The 15,139-nt window shown below is 41.4% G+C and overlaps 1 protein-coding gene across 4 annotated transcripts in view; it reads right to left on the minus strand.

Annotated features, from left to right (window-relative positions):
* The window catches only part of LOC136577083 (uncharacterized), a 106,144-nt gene that overhangs the window by 40,423 nt on the left and 50,582 nt on the right, over positions 1 to 15,139 (minus strand). For all 4 annotated transcript variants that reach the window (XM_066576797.1, XM_066576795.1, XM_066576798.1 and 1 more), the window contains one exon: positions 12,462 to 12,809. In XM_066576797.1, the coding sequence (XP_066432894.1) occupies positions 12,462 to 12,809 (348 nt within the window). The remainder of the gene's footprint in view (positions 1 to 12,461; positions 12,810 to 15,139) is intronic.

Genomic DNA, 15,139 nt, shown 5'->3' on the forward strand with positions numbered 1-15,139 from the left:
CCGCCTGTCAACCGACAGTGCCGACAGGCTAACACTCATCAAGATGAACAAAGCCTGGATTTCCCCAGACTTCTCTTCTCCACCAGTGGACAGCAGCGATACGTAAGCAATACGTAGGCTGCACCCGCGGATGGAAGCTACGTTCTCTCTCACCATCCAAAACGGGGACATTTCTGCTTCATCAATCTGTGTCTAATAATCCTCCTCCTCCTCCTCCTGCTCCTCCTCCTGAAACCTCACGTAATCACGCTGAACGGGCAATTTTTCTTAGGGCCACAAGGCTCAATCATCTAATTTTTCTAAACAATTTTTATATGTTTCAATGCTCTTAAAAGCGTTGAAACTTTAACTTGAACCAATTTCTCGTTAAACTGGGCTGCCTCCAGGCCTAGTTACCACTTAAGCCACATTAACCAAAGCGATTAATGGGTTTCACCTGCCATCTTGGTTGGGCATGGCCAATTTTTACTATGGTACATTAGTACTGTTGGTACACCAATTTTTTGGGGCCCTCACCTACAGTGTAATCATAGCAATTTGCATGTTTTTCGCCTGCACTCATGGTACAGAAGTGTGTGTGGGGTTGGCCTACACTTTAGCTACATAAATGTAACTTGGGCCTTGGCTATACTGCAGCTACTCAAATGGAACGAAGACTGCGCTCCCACTATACTGCTGCTTCGGAATTGTTACTGGGGCCTGTCTTGAGTGCTACTATTACTGACATGGAACGAAGACTGCGCTCCCACTATACTGCTGCTTCGGAATTGTTACTGGGGCCTGACTTGAGTGCTACTATTGCTGACATGGAACGAAGACTGCGCTCCCCCTATACTGCTGCTTCGGAATTGTTACTGGGGCCTGTCTTGAGTGCTACTATTGCTGACATGGAACGAAGACTGCGCTCCCACTATACTGCTGCTTCGGAATTGTTACTGGGGCCTGTCTTGAGTGCTACTATTGCTGACATGGAACGAAGACTGCGCTCCCACTATACTGCTGCTTCGGAATTGTTACTGGGGCCTGTCTTGAGTGCTACTATTGCTGACATGGAACGAAGACTGCGCTCCCCCTATACTGCTGCTTCGGAATTGTTACAGGGGCCTGTCTTGAGTGCTACTATTGCTGACATGGAACGAAGACTGCGCTCCCCCTATACTGCTGCTTCGGAATTGTTACTGGGGCCTGTCTTGAGTGCTACTATTGCTGACATGGAACGAAGACTGCGCTCCCACTATACTGCTGCTTCGGAATTGTTACTGGGGCCTGTCTTGAGTGCTACTATTGCTGACATGGAACGAAGACTGCGCTCCCACTATACTGCTGCTTCGGAATTGTTACTGGGGCCTGTCTTGAGTGCTACTATTGCTGACATGGAACGAAGACTGCGCTCCCACTATACTGCTGCTTCGGAATTGTTACTGGGGCCTGTCTTGAGTGCTACTATTACTGACATGGAACGAAGACTGCGCTACTCCTATAATGCTGCTAGTGATATGTTAGTGGGGCCTGTCCTAATGCTACGGCTGAAATGTTAATAATTCTGGGCTCTGCCTATACCGCTGCTAATGGTATGTCTCTGGGGTGTGGAAACAGAGGCTTCCCAAAGACATGATGGCGGCGAGGCCATTTCCCACCAACGCGGTTACTGTTAAGGTGCATATAACCACGGACACGTGGAGAGGACACGTAGTGCCTCAAAAACATCCCCCTCCTCCTCCAACAGTGAAAACATTCTTGGCAAATGCCTTTGCATTGGTTCGTCTGGTGGCAGTCCAAGAATTTCACCTTTACCGACACTACAAGAGAGCCCCCCCACCATCCCCCCGCCACGGCCCACTTAATCCTGGCCACATTCCGAAAACCAACAAAATAAAACCGCGCTACTAGGTCCGCAGTCACCACCACATTACCACCAACGCGGTTACTGTTAAGGTGCATATAACCACGGACACGTGGAGAGGACACGTAGTGCCTCAAAAACATCCCCCCACCACGGCCCACTTAATCCGGGCCACATTCCGAAAACCAACAAAATAAAACCGCGCTACTAGGTCCGCAGTCACCACCACATTACCACCAACGCGGTTACTGTTAAGGTACATATTACCAGTCTGACAGGGGCATGCAGACACCTTTACAGAATGAATAGTGTGTGGCACATAGGTTCCCCATTGCTATGCCCACGTGTGCAGCTCCTGATGGCGGTGGCACAGGATTCTATTTCTCATTGCTTCTGTACAGCATTGTGGGCTATCGCCCCACCACTTTTAAAGAGGGTCGCTGCCTAGCCGTGCCAACCCCTCTGCAGTGTGTGCCTGCGGTTCCTCCTCATGGCAGACGCACTTATAAATAGACATGAGGGTGGTGTGGCATGAGGGCAGCTGAAGGCTGCGCAGGGACAGTTTGTTGTGCGCTGTGGACACTGCGTCGTGCGGGGGGGGGGGGGGGGGTTGGGCAGCATGTAACCCAGGAGAAGTGGCAGCGGAGCGTCATGCAGGCAGTGATTGTGCTTTGTTGGAGGTAGTGTGGTGCTTAGCTAAGGTATGCCATGCTAATGAGGGCTTTTCAGAAGTAAAAGTTGTTGGGAGGGGGGGGGGGCCCACTCTTGCCGCTATTGTGGCTTAATAGTGGGACCTGTGAACTTGAGATGCAGCCCAACACGTAGCCCCCCGCCTGCCCTATCCGTTGCTGTGTCGTTCCCATCACTTTCTTGAATTGCCCAGATTTACACACATGAAAACCTTAGCGAGCATCGGTGAAATACAAAAATGCTCGGGTCGCCCATTGACTTCAATGGGGTTCGTTATTCGAAACGAACCCTCGAGCATCGCGATAATTTCGGCCCGAATAACGAGCACCCGAGCATTTTTGTGCTCGCTCATCTCTAGTCCCAACCCAATTATTCAATTCTAAGCGCCAAAGAATTAGCATCCAAATTTTATGTAAGGAATCTAATTCTCTCACTTCCTGATGCCATCTATATATAAAAACGAATGCATGTATGTCTGTCTTTGCAGCAACGCGCGACGAGTAAGCTAGGCTATATATATAAAATTGAATGTATGTCTGTCTGCGTGTCTGTCTGTCTGTGTGTCTGTCCGTTTGTCCTTTATGCGCTACTACACCATTCATCCGATCGCCATGAAACTTTGGGAAGTTGTTGAGTACACTCCTGGGAAGATTATAGGCATAGCACATTTATGCTATGATAAATGGTGCGCGTGAGAGCGTCGTCGACAGTTACGCCCCCCCCACGTAGATCGTTCGATTTCCATCATTGCCACTAATTCTCTCACTTCCCGATGTCGTAGAAACATGAAATTTGGCACGAGCACTGATTATGCCATAAATAGGAAAAGTTAATGAGTCCCAACTCGATTATTCAATTCTAAGCGCCAAAGAATTAGCGTCCAAATTTTACGTACGGAATCTAATTCTTTAACTTCCCAATGTCATAGAAACTTGAAATTTGGCACGAGCAATGATTATGTCATAAATAGGAAAAGTTAATAGGTCCCAACTCGATTATTTAATTCTAAGCGCAAAAAAATTAGCGTCCAAATTTTACGTACGGAATCTAATTCCATCACTTCCCAATGTCATAGAAACTTGAAATTTGGCATGAGCATTGATTATGTCATAAATAGGAAAAGTTAATAGGTCCTAACTCGATTATTTAATTCTAAGCACCAAAGAATTAGCGTCCAAATTTTACGTACGGAATCTAATTTTCTCGCTTCCCAATGTCATAGAAACTTGAAATTTGGCACAAGCATTAATAATGTCATAAATAGGAAAATTTAATGGGTCCCAACTCAATTATTCAATTCTAAGCGCAAAAGAATTATCGTCCAAATTTTACGTACGGAATCTAATTTTCTCGCATCCCAATGTCATAGAAACTTGAAATTTGGCATGAGCATTGATTATGTCACTAATAGGAAAAGTTAATGGGTCCCAACTCGATTATTTAATTCTAAGCGCCAAAGAATTAGCATCCAAATTTTACGTAAGGAATCTAATTCTCTCACTTCCCAATGTCATAGAAACTTGAAATTTGGCACGAGCAATGATTATGTCATAAATAGGAAAAGTTAATGGGTCCCAACTCGATTATTTAATTCTAAGCGCAAAAAAATTAGCGTCCAAATTTTACATACGGAATCTAATTCCATCACTTCCCAATGTCATAGAAACTTGAAATTTGGCTCGAGCATTGATTATGTCATAAATAGGAAAAGTTAATGGGTCCCAACTCGATTATTTAATTCTAAGCGCTAAAGAATTAGCGTCCAAATTTTACGTACGGAATCTAATTCTCTCACTTCCCAAAGTCATAGAAACTTGAAATTTGGCACGAGCAATGATTATGTCATAAATAGGAAAAGTTAATGGGTCCCAATTCGATTATTCAATTCTATGCGCAAAAGAATTCGCGTCCAAATTTTACGTACAGAATCTAATTCTCTCACTTCCCAATATCATAGAAACTTGAAATTTGGCACGAGCATTGATTATGTCATAAATAGGAAAAGTTAATGGGTCCCAACTTGATTATACAATTCTAAGCGCTAAAGAATTAGCGTCCAAATTTTACGTAGTACGGAATCTAATTCTCTCACTTCGCGATGTAATTTGGCATGGGCATTGATTATGTCATAAATAGGAAAAGTTAATGGGTCCCAAATCGATTATTCAATTCTAAGCGCAAAAGAATTAGCGTCCAAATTTTATGTACGGAATCAAATTCTCTCACTTCCTGATGTCATCTATAAATGAATGTATGTCTGTCTGTCCTTTATGAATTACTACACCATTCATTCAATCGCCATGAAACCTTGTGAAAGTTGTTGAGTACACTTCTGGGAAGATTACTGGCATAGTACAACTATCCTATGATAGGTGGCGCGCGTGCGAGCATCGTCGACAGTTATACCCCCCAGACAAAGATCGTTTGATTTCCATCTCAAGTACGAAAGCAAAAGGCATTACGAGCAACGGGATGCGTGTTCAACTACAAAATGATGCATCCGCCGAACGTTTCGCTTGACAATTGCTGCATATTGACAATGCTGAGGTAAAATGAAAGCTGTGCTGTGATTGGTTGCTATTTCTTATACTGCTGAGGAAACATGAAAGCTGTGCTGTGACTGGTTGCTATATATTATACTGCTGAGGCAACATGAAAGCTGTGCCTGTGATTAGTTGCTACTTCTTATGCTACTGAGGTTACATGAAAGCTGCGCTGTGATTGGTTGTTATATATTATACCGCTGAGGTAACTTGAAAGCTGCGCTGTGATTGGTTGTTATCTAGATATTTAAAAACGAATGTATGTATGTATGTATGTATGTCTGTCTTCGCAGCAACGCGCGACGGGTAAGCTAGTCTATATATATAAAAATGAATGTATGTCTGTCTGCGTGTCTGTTTGTTTGTCCTTTATGCGTTACTACACCATTCATCCGATCGCCATGAAACTTTGGGAAGTTGTTGAGTACACTCCTGGGAAGATTATACGCATAGTACATTTATGCTATGATAAATGGCGTGCGTGCGAGTGTCGTCGACAGTTACGCCCTCCCCCCACATAGATCGTTCGATTTCCATCATTGCCACTAATTCTCTCACTTCCCGATGTCGTAAAAACATGACATTTGGCACAAGCATTGATTATGTCATAAATAGGAAAAGGTAATCAGTCCCAAGCCGATTATTCAATTCTAAGCGCCAAAGAATTAGCGTCCAAATTTTACATACAGAATCTAATTCTCTCACTTTCCAATGTCATAGAAACTTGAAATTTGGCACAAGCATTGATTATGTCATAAATAGGAAAAGCTAATGGGTCCCAACCCGATTTTTTAATTCCAAGCGCAAAAGAATTAGCGTCCAAATTTTACGCACGGAATCTAATTCTCTCACTTTCCAATATCATAGAAACTTGAAATTTGGCACGAGCATTGATTATGTCATTAATAGGAAAAGTTAATAGGTCCCAACTCGATTATTCAATTCTAAGCACCAAAGAATAAGCGTCCAAATTTTACGTACGTTATCTAATTCTCTCACTTTCCAATATCATAGAAACTTGAAATGTGGCACGAGCATTGATTATGTCATAAATAGGAAAAGTTATTGGTTCCCAATTCAATTATTCAATTCTAAGCGCAAAAAAATTAGCGTCCAAATTTTACGTACGGAATCTAATTCTCTCACTTCCCAATGTAATAGAAACTTGAAATTTGGCACGGGCATTGATTATGTCATAAATAGGAAAAGTTAACGGGTCCCAACTCGATTATACAATTCTAAGCGCTAAAGAATTAGCGTCCAAATTTTACGTACGGAATCTAATTCTCTCCCTTCCCGATGTCATCTATATATATATATATATATATATATATATATATATATATATATATAAATGAATGTCTGTCTGTCCTTTATGCATTACTACACCATTCATCCACTCACCATGAAACTTTGGGAAGTTGTTGAGTACACTCTTGGGAAGATTCTAGGCATAGTACAACTATCCTACGATAGGTAGCGCGCGTGCGAGCATCATCGACAGTTATGCCCCCCAGACAAAGATCGTTTGATTTCCATCTCAAGCACGAAAGCAAAAGGCATTACGCGCAACAGGATGCGTGTTCAATTACAAAATGATGCATCCGCCGAACGTTTCGCTTGACAATTGCTGGATATTGAGAATGCTGAGGTAAAATGAAAGCTGTGCTGTGATTGGTTGCTACTTCTTATACTACTGAGGTTACATGAAAGCTGCACTGTGATTGGTTGTTATATATTATACCGCTGAGGTAACTTGAAAGCTGCGCTGTCATTGGTTGTTATATATTATACCGCTGAGGTAACTTGAAAGCTGCGCTGTCATTGGTTGTTATCTAGATATATAAAAACGAATGTATGTATGTCTGTCTGTCTTCGCAGCAACGCGCGACGGGTTAGCTAGTAATCTATAAAATTTTGATCCTCCCCAAAATACTATACAGGTTTCGCTTTATCCCACTCCTATGCCCTACAGGAATACTCAGAAAACTTCAAAAACAATCATTATCATTTATATGGGGTAACAAAAAACCAAGTATAGCAGCTTCCATAATGTACGGTCCTAGAAGATCTAGAGGAATGGAAGTCCCTAACATAGAAGCTTATTACAAAGCTAATATTATCAGACAAATAAGATCCTGGTCTGCTCCCCAACCAGGAATCAGTTGGCCAAACATAGAACAAAGCTCTTTAGGCAAAAAATCACTATGAGACCTAATATTAGCGGCCAGTCTAGACCCCAAGATTGAGCCCCCGAGGAACCGCATGGTAATCTCGACAATAACCATATGGAATTTTCTATTACAAAAATCCAGGAATCTTTAACCAAGAAAACTAGTCACCCTACCCATAAAAATTTTTGAATTCTGAACCACTAATTTATATACACACATATGGAAAAACAAAGGCATTAATTAAATCTTAGACATAACAACAAAGGGAAAGCTGAAATCCTTTGAAAGCCTCAAAGCAGAATTTGATCTCTCAGAAAAAGATTTTCTTCTATACATACAAATTTCCAGCATATGGGCTTCTCTCCCAACCTGGGAAATCTCGCTACCACTATGCTTATATAATCTTTTATTTAACACCCCTACTTTTAAGGTAGACCTAAAAACGATATAGAGATTTTCTGTGGAGAAAGCATTTACGACAGTAACCCACACAAGAAGGCCCACATCCTAAACTGGGAAAGAGAATTGGGGCGATCCTTTTCAACTGAACAATGGAACTCAGCACACAAATGGGCTATTAAGGACTCCTCCTGCACCTCACTGATGGAGGTCCATAGTAAAGTTATCACTAGATGGTACAAATCCCCGATTCGGTTGTTGGACTTTCTACCAGACTCCTCCGATAAATGTTGGAGGGACTGTGGAGGGAGAGGCACATTATTGCATATTTTCTGGAGCTGCCCACTCATAAAACCTGTATGGCACGAGTTTTTTCTTCTCCTAAGGAAAATAACAGGTGGCAGACTCCCCTTCTCTCCTGAATTAGCAATTTCCCGGATATGCTCTGAGGCTATCCCAATTAACCATAGAAAATGGGTCTCCCATGGACTCCTCTCCATTAAATTATTAGTAGCGAGGAACTGGAGATCGAAAGGCATACCTACAATTTCGGACGTAACACACCTACTCTCAGAACACTGCACTTACGAAAACATTTTCGCATATAGAAATGACAGACTTGATCATTTTCTGGAGACATGGGGACCCTGGCTGGATCATTCCCAGCCAAAAATTTCAAATGAATAAAATACGTTTGGGTTGATCAACCAAGGTGATAATTATATATTAAATTTTCTTATGTGTAAGTGCTTTACAAGGTTCTCTGAAATTCAACCCTCAAGTGGAAACTGAATTGGATCCATCAAACCTTTTCTCCTGATCCCCCCCCCTTATACCTACCCACCCTCCCCTTCTCCCCTATGTTTCCCAATCTACCCCTCCCCCCCCCCTTCCCATTATACCCACAAACATTTTAAATCTCTGCATAGTTCAAGCAAAGGGATTTACGTTAAGAATTTATTTGCTATAATTCTTCTATGTTAATACTTTACAGTTGTAAAATCCTAACATGTCAGACTATATCATCTGTTACATCTTTTCTTCTTTACCATGGAAATGTGTATCTATATTTCTTGACATGTCAAATGCAAATCTAATGAAAAACTATTGAACAATAAAAATGGAAGCACTACAACTCCCAGCAGGAACCAAGTAAAATGCACACGGTGAGATGTAGCCCGAAGAAGGACCATTGGGTTTCTTGAAGACAGGATCCTACACTAACACTTTCCCTATCTCAGCAGCACTTTCCCTATACTCTGTATAATAGACTGCAGACTGAAAACGCTATAGCTGTAATGGCCTGCACAGCCAGAGATGAAAAAAAAATGGTGCACTACTGCTCCCAGCCAGCCACAGGTATAATGCACATGGTCAGATGTAGCCCTAAGAAGGACCATTGGGGTTCTTGAAGACAGGATCCTACACTACCACTTTCCCTATCTCAGCAGCACTTTCCCTATACTCTGTATAATAGACTGCAGACTGAGAAGGCTATAGCTGAAATGGCCTGCACAACCAGAGATGAAAAAAAAAAAGATTTGTGCACTACTGCTCCCAGCCAGCCAGAACAGTAATAGCAGCAGCAGCACTTTCCCTAATCTCAGCCATTGTGTGTCTGAGGCGAGCCGCGGGCGGGACTGCTTTAAGTACATGGTGGTCACTCGATCTTACCATCCACTCACTGCAGGGGGGTGGGATAGGGCTGGCACATCACAGGAGGAAGTTGTAATGCCTTCCCTGCATGTATATTGGCTAGAAAATGGCGCTAAACATGTGGGGAAGGAAATGGAATTGATTCGAGTACCTTCGTGGTGCTCGACTCCAGTAACGAGCATCTCGAGTACCCTAATGCTCGGACGAGTGTGCTCGCTCATCTCTAATGATGATGCTTTGCCTTTTACTACTGTCTCTGAAGCTGAATCTGCTTTCGATCAACCCTCTCTTCTTGCAGTGCCTTCCTATGATACTTTTTGTTTATGCATAAGATAAGAACGTCAGTTGGGGGATCCGGGGAAGTAGTGTAGGAATACCGGCACTTGCCACTAGGGCATTTGTAAGTACCTGACATAGACGTTCGCTTGGCTACTCTAAAGAAACAAAAAGGAGGGAATGTTGTGGGAATAATAATATAAATGTGTTTCTTAAATCAGCCTATGCAAAAATATATACATATTTATATATCCACCTTCATAGAAAATAGCCAGCAGTGAAATGGTTAACTGGTTCAATACTGCACACTGTGTGTCTTTTGCATTCTTACTTTTACACAAGTTACCAAAACTTTGTCATCTAACCCATCAAGTTAGGACTTCAGTCTGCATAAGACAATATTTAGCGATAGCAAGATCTTCTAACGTCCTCTGATCATGCAATCTAAGCTTTGTGTATATCCTTAGAGTAAACCTCCTTCGGGGTATCTCTTCTTTAACCACAAAGCATATACTGGTATACCATCTCTGGCTATTTAACCTAGTCAAGCATACTGTAAAACATCACAGTAGCTAGTTTCTGATTGAAGGATTAGTCTGCAATCATCCTATATAGGGCTAGTGCACCATCAAATAGCACACGTCCCAGGTTGATATCTTAATATCACCACCCAACCCAATATAGGCATCCATGACCCCTTTCCTATGGGGCAACTGACGGAGGACATTGATTTATGATCTATAAAACACCAAAGGGCCTAATATATTCTGTCTACTTGTGGCCATTATATAACGCTTGACCAAGCATAGGAATAGACAAGAAATTGGATCTGTTATGAGAAAGTGGCCCAGGCCCCTTCCAGGACTTGACGTGTGAAGCCCTACGGTGTCATAACAGTAGATCTCATGGGGATAGTCACACACCAGTTACGCCAAGCCCATGAATGTTTGCTGTTTGTATTTGTATATTTGTATTGTGGTCTCCAATATTGTTTAATTTTAGATAATTATTATTAAGTTATATTTTAGATTTGATCCATATAGCACACTTAAAGGTTCTCCACAGTGATTTATGTTCCCAAATGCGAGGACCTATCTGTCTCAGTGATTCCCTACACAAGTTATCAAGACTTAACAAGGTCCTGAGATGTGTTTCTCATGAGAAAGACCTGCGATGTCCACCACTCATGCTTGCACGAAACTGGGAAGTTACACTACACAGTGGTGCCAATACTTTTGCAATCAGCATTGAATAATTGAGTTGTAACCCCCTTTACTTTTTCTATTTAAGACCTAAAGAATGCTTGCGCCAAATTTCATGCTTGTATGATACTTGTAACTTGTATGAAGTTACATTATATAGGGGTACACTTACTTTTTCAATTAGCATTGAATAATTAAGTTGTGACCCCCTTTACTTTTTCTATTTAGGGCCTAAGGAATGCTTGTGCCAAATTTCATGCTTGTAACTTGTATGAAGTTTCATTATATAGGGGTACACTTACTTTTTCAATTAGCATTGAATAATTAAGTTGTGACCCCCTTTACTTTTTCTATTTAGGGCCTAAGGAATGCTTGTGCCAAATTTCATGCTTGTAACTTGTATGAAGTTTCATTATATAGGGGTACACTTACTTTTTCAATTAGCATTGAATAATCATACAAAAAATAATAAAATAGGTCAGCATTTCCCAATAGAAATCTATAGGTGCACGTTAAACCATGGAATATACAATAGAAGCAGAAACCAAAAAGTGACAACAGCATGCAAAGTACATGTACTATCAGAAGTATACATACCTATAACAAAAAAACTAACCTCTTTAAAGAAGGCAAGGTTCTTGGTATATACTTTAATCAAACCATATTGGCCCATCTACCAACGTCCAGGTGACCAAGCTTTCAGATGGGTCCTAACGCTAATACCAGGTGGTTTAATCCTAACCTGGAAAAGATGGGTACCTACTAGAGATGAGTGAGCATACTCGCTAAGGCAAACTACTCGAGCGAGTAGTGCCTTATGCGAGTACCAGCCCACTCGTCTCGAATGATTCGGGTGCTGGCGGGGGAGTGGTGAGGGGAGTGAGCAAGGAAAGGAGGAGCAGGGGGGAGAGAGTGAGAGAGAGAGATCTCCCGCCCATTCCTCCCCGCTCTCCCCCACTGATCCCCGCCGCTCCCCGCCGGCACCCGAATCTTTAGAGACGAGCGGGCAGGTACTCGCATAAGGCACTACTCGCTTGAGTAGTTTGCCTTAGCGAGTACGCTCGCTCATCTCTAGTACTTACCTTTAAGAATGCTCCTCTCTTGGGACTAAGTCTACAAATTAGTATATTTATTAAAGGTATGTATACTTCTTATAGTAAATGTATTTTGCGTGCTGTTTCCACATTTTGGTTTTTGCTTCTATAAAATTGAATAATTGAGTTGTGACCTGTTTACTTTTCCTATTCTGGAATTAAAGAATGATCAAGTTGTAACCCCTTTACTTTTCCTATTTAGGATCTAAACAATGTTTGCGCCAAATTTCATGCTTGTACGATACCAGAAAGTTCCATTACTTAGCGGTGCACTTATTTTTGCAATTCACATTGAATAATCGAGTTGTGACTCCTTTACTTTTCCTATTTTCAACCTATAGAATGCTCATGCCAAATTTCACACTTGTACGACACTAGGAAGTTATGTTAAATAAGGAGGCCAATACTTTTGCAATTATCATTGAATAATCAAGCTGTGACCCATTTACTTTTCCAATTTAGGACTTAAAGAATGCTCCTGCCAAATTTTATGCTTGTAGGACATCGGAATAAAGATAGTGGTGAGTCAGTCAGTCAATGAGGGCTTTCATCTTTATATATATATAGATTTCAGGATATCTTACCATAAATGGTCTTACAGTGAAACGTCTTCTCGTCATTATGCTGATTGCTGACACTTCTACAGATGAAGGTCACACCTTTGTGTCTTTCCATATGTGGTATGAAGCTCAGTGATGTTACATACTGACGTCCCTCCCATTGTGATCTGATCACGTAGGATGTACCCAGTAAGCTCTCTTCTTCACTCATCTGAGATATCTGGATCTCCTGGACCTGTCCATCTCTTCTCATCAGCCACGTCACACTCAGGTCCTCGGGGCAGTGGTCCACTGTGTAGTACAGGGTGGCTTTTTCTCCATCAATCAGCTTAGGAGGACCCGCAATGTCTCTTATTATGAATGATACATTAGCTGTAGGAACAGGATAAAATGATCAGACATTACATGTACAATAACATTAAGCCGCAGTATGAATTTCCATCTGATATATTGTCACATGAACTAGCAGAAGGTTATCCTAATCTCTCACTGGTCAACAGAATACAACCTTTTTTCTTAACATAAACAAAAATACATTTTTATAGACCAACTTTTCATGCTGATTCCGAATATACATTCAGTTTTTCCTACCACGTTCAGTTTTGAAACATGACCACCTATGATTTTTACCGATTTTATGTATATTTCAGAATGTACCAGGAATGGAATCATTCCAAAGTACACCTGAGTAACATATCATGTACATTTATCATCTAATCAATCAATTTTTATTCATATTATACTTTTTACCAAACATAACATTAATTTTTGAACGCATCAGTTATGCACACAAAAATTTGTGCACCAAAATGCCCGTGTGACTGAGCCCTTAGGGTGGTTTCATGCAGGTGATAAAATCATGCGATAGAGGAATGATTTTTCAGTGGTTTCATTCTGCAATGCTTTCACTCTTGTGATTTTGCGAGAGAAAAAAAGTGTGGCATGCTCTACTCTTTCTACGATCTGCATTTTTTTTATCTTCTATATTTCTAAGATTATTCTCAAGAAAAAGCATAGCTGATGCTCAGAAATTGCGGGAGCAAAGACGCAATTTTGCCAAGATTTTCTTGTGGCAAAATTGCGATTGCCCATGTGAAACTGGCCTTAGTCTTGATGTCAAAAGCTCCGCCTTATCTTTTGAGAGAGATAAGTCCCTAATCAAGTCACTCAGCTCTTCCTGGGGAAATGTTTCTGACTCTTTTTCAACATCAGGCCTTCAGTCTAAATCTGCAGGATCTTCATCAGCAGTGGCATGCATATCAATTCAGTTTCTTCCTCAATGGAATCTAAACCATTCACTGGAGGAACTTGAATTGGCATTGAGGCATCATGAGGAACTGTTCTAAAAGCCAAATCCAAATTGGATATATGCTTTTATGCCTATTTTTTGCCAAAAAGCCAATTGTAGTAATGCTGTAAAAGTAGCAACCCTTGTCATGATCCTTTGTCTCCCTCCATATCATAGGTATCGCAAATGGAAGTAAAGCCTTCTGCCCATGAAGCCATTCACACAATTTACTAGAATACGCTGAGCAAATAATGTGTGGAGCCCATGATTTATCCTGATCACCCAGTGCACACCCCAAGTACAGTTTGTAGACTTTTGAAAGACTTGCAGTAATTTTACATCGCATTCCTGAAGCTGTAAATAAACCATAGACCTAGCAAAACTGAAGCCAATTTACTGCATTTGGTGAAAAAAATTCCTTCCAGACTCCATAATGGCAGTCAGAATAATCCCTGGATCAGCGTTTTGAAAGTTTCTACCTGACTCCAAGACCCGGATCAACAACCCCGCTGGTTATTTAATGTCTATATCCTGTAATATCATAGCATTCTAGAAAGACATCTAGTCCCCTCTTAAACTCCTTTAGCGATTTTGCCATCACCACATCCTCAGGCAGAGAGTTCCATAGTCTCATAGCTCTTACAGTAAAGAACCCCCTTCTGTATTGGTGATGGAACCTTTTTTCCTCTAACCATAGAGGATGCCCTCTTGTTACTGTCGCAGTCCTGGGTATGAATAGATCATGGAAGCGATCCTTGTATTGCTCACTAATGTATTTATACATGGTCATTTGGTCGCCTCTGAACTGTCTTTTTTATAGGATGAATTATCCCAAAGTCCTCTCATTCCGTTTATTAATTTAGTTGCCCTTCTTTGAACCCCCTCAAGCACTGCAACATCTTTCCTGAGCACCGGTGTCCAGAACTGTGCGCAGTATTCCATGTGAGGCCTGACAAGTGCTGTATATAGTGGAAGAATAATGTTCTTGTCCCTCGCCCCTATACCTCTTTTAATGCACCCCAAGACTTTATTTGCTTTTGCAGCAGCTGACTGGTATCGATTGCTCCAGTTAAGTCTACTGTCAACTAGTAACCCCAGGTCTTTTTCCATATCACTTTTCCCTAGCAGTACCCCATGCAGTGCATATTGGTGACATCTTATCCAGGTCCATTTGCAGCCTTACATTGTCCTCTGTTGTATTAATTATATTGTATACTTTTGTATGTCTCCAAATATCAATATTTTACCATGCAGTCTATCTATCAGGTCGCTGATAAATATATTGAACAGAATAGGGCCTAATACTGAGCCCTGTGTCACCCTATTAACGACAGTGGCCCAATCAGAGTACGAATAATTTATTATCACCCTCTGCCTTCTATTTCGGAGCCAGTTCTTTACCCAGCTACACATG

This window comes from Eleutherodactylus coqui, chromosome 8 (assembly GCF_035609145.1).
Source record: "Eleutherodactylus coqui strain aEleCoq1 chromosome 8, aEleCoq1.hap1, whole genome shotgun sequence".
NCBI lineage: Eukaryota > Metazoa > Chordata > Amphibia > Anura > Eleutherodactylidae > Eleutherodactylus > Eleutherodactylus coqui.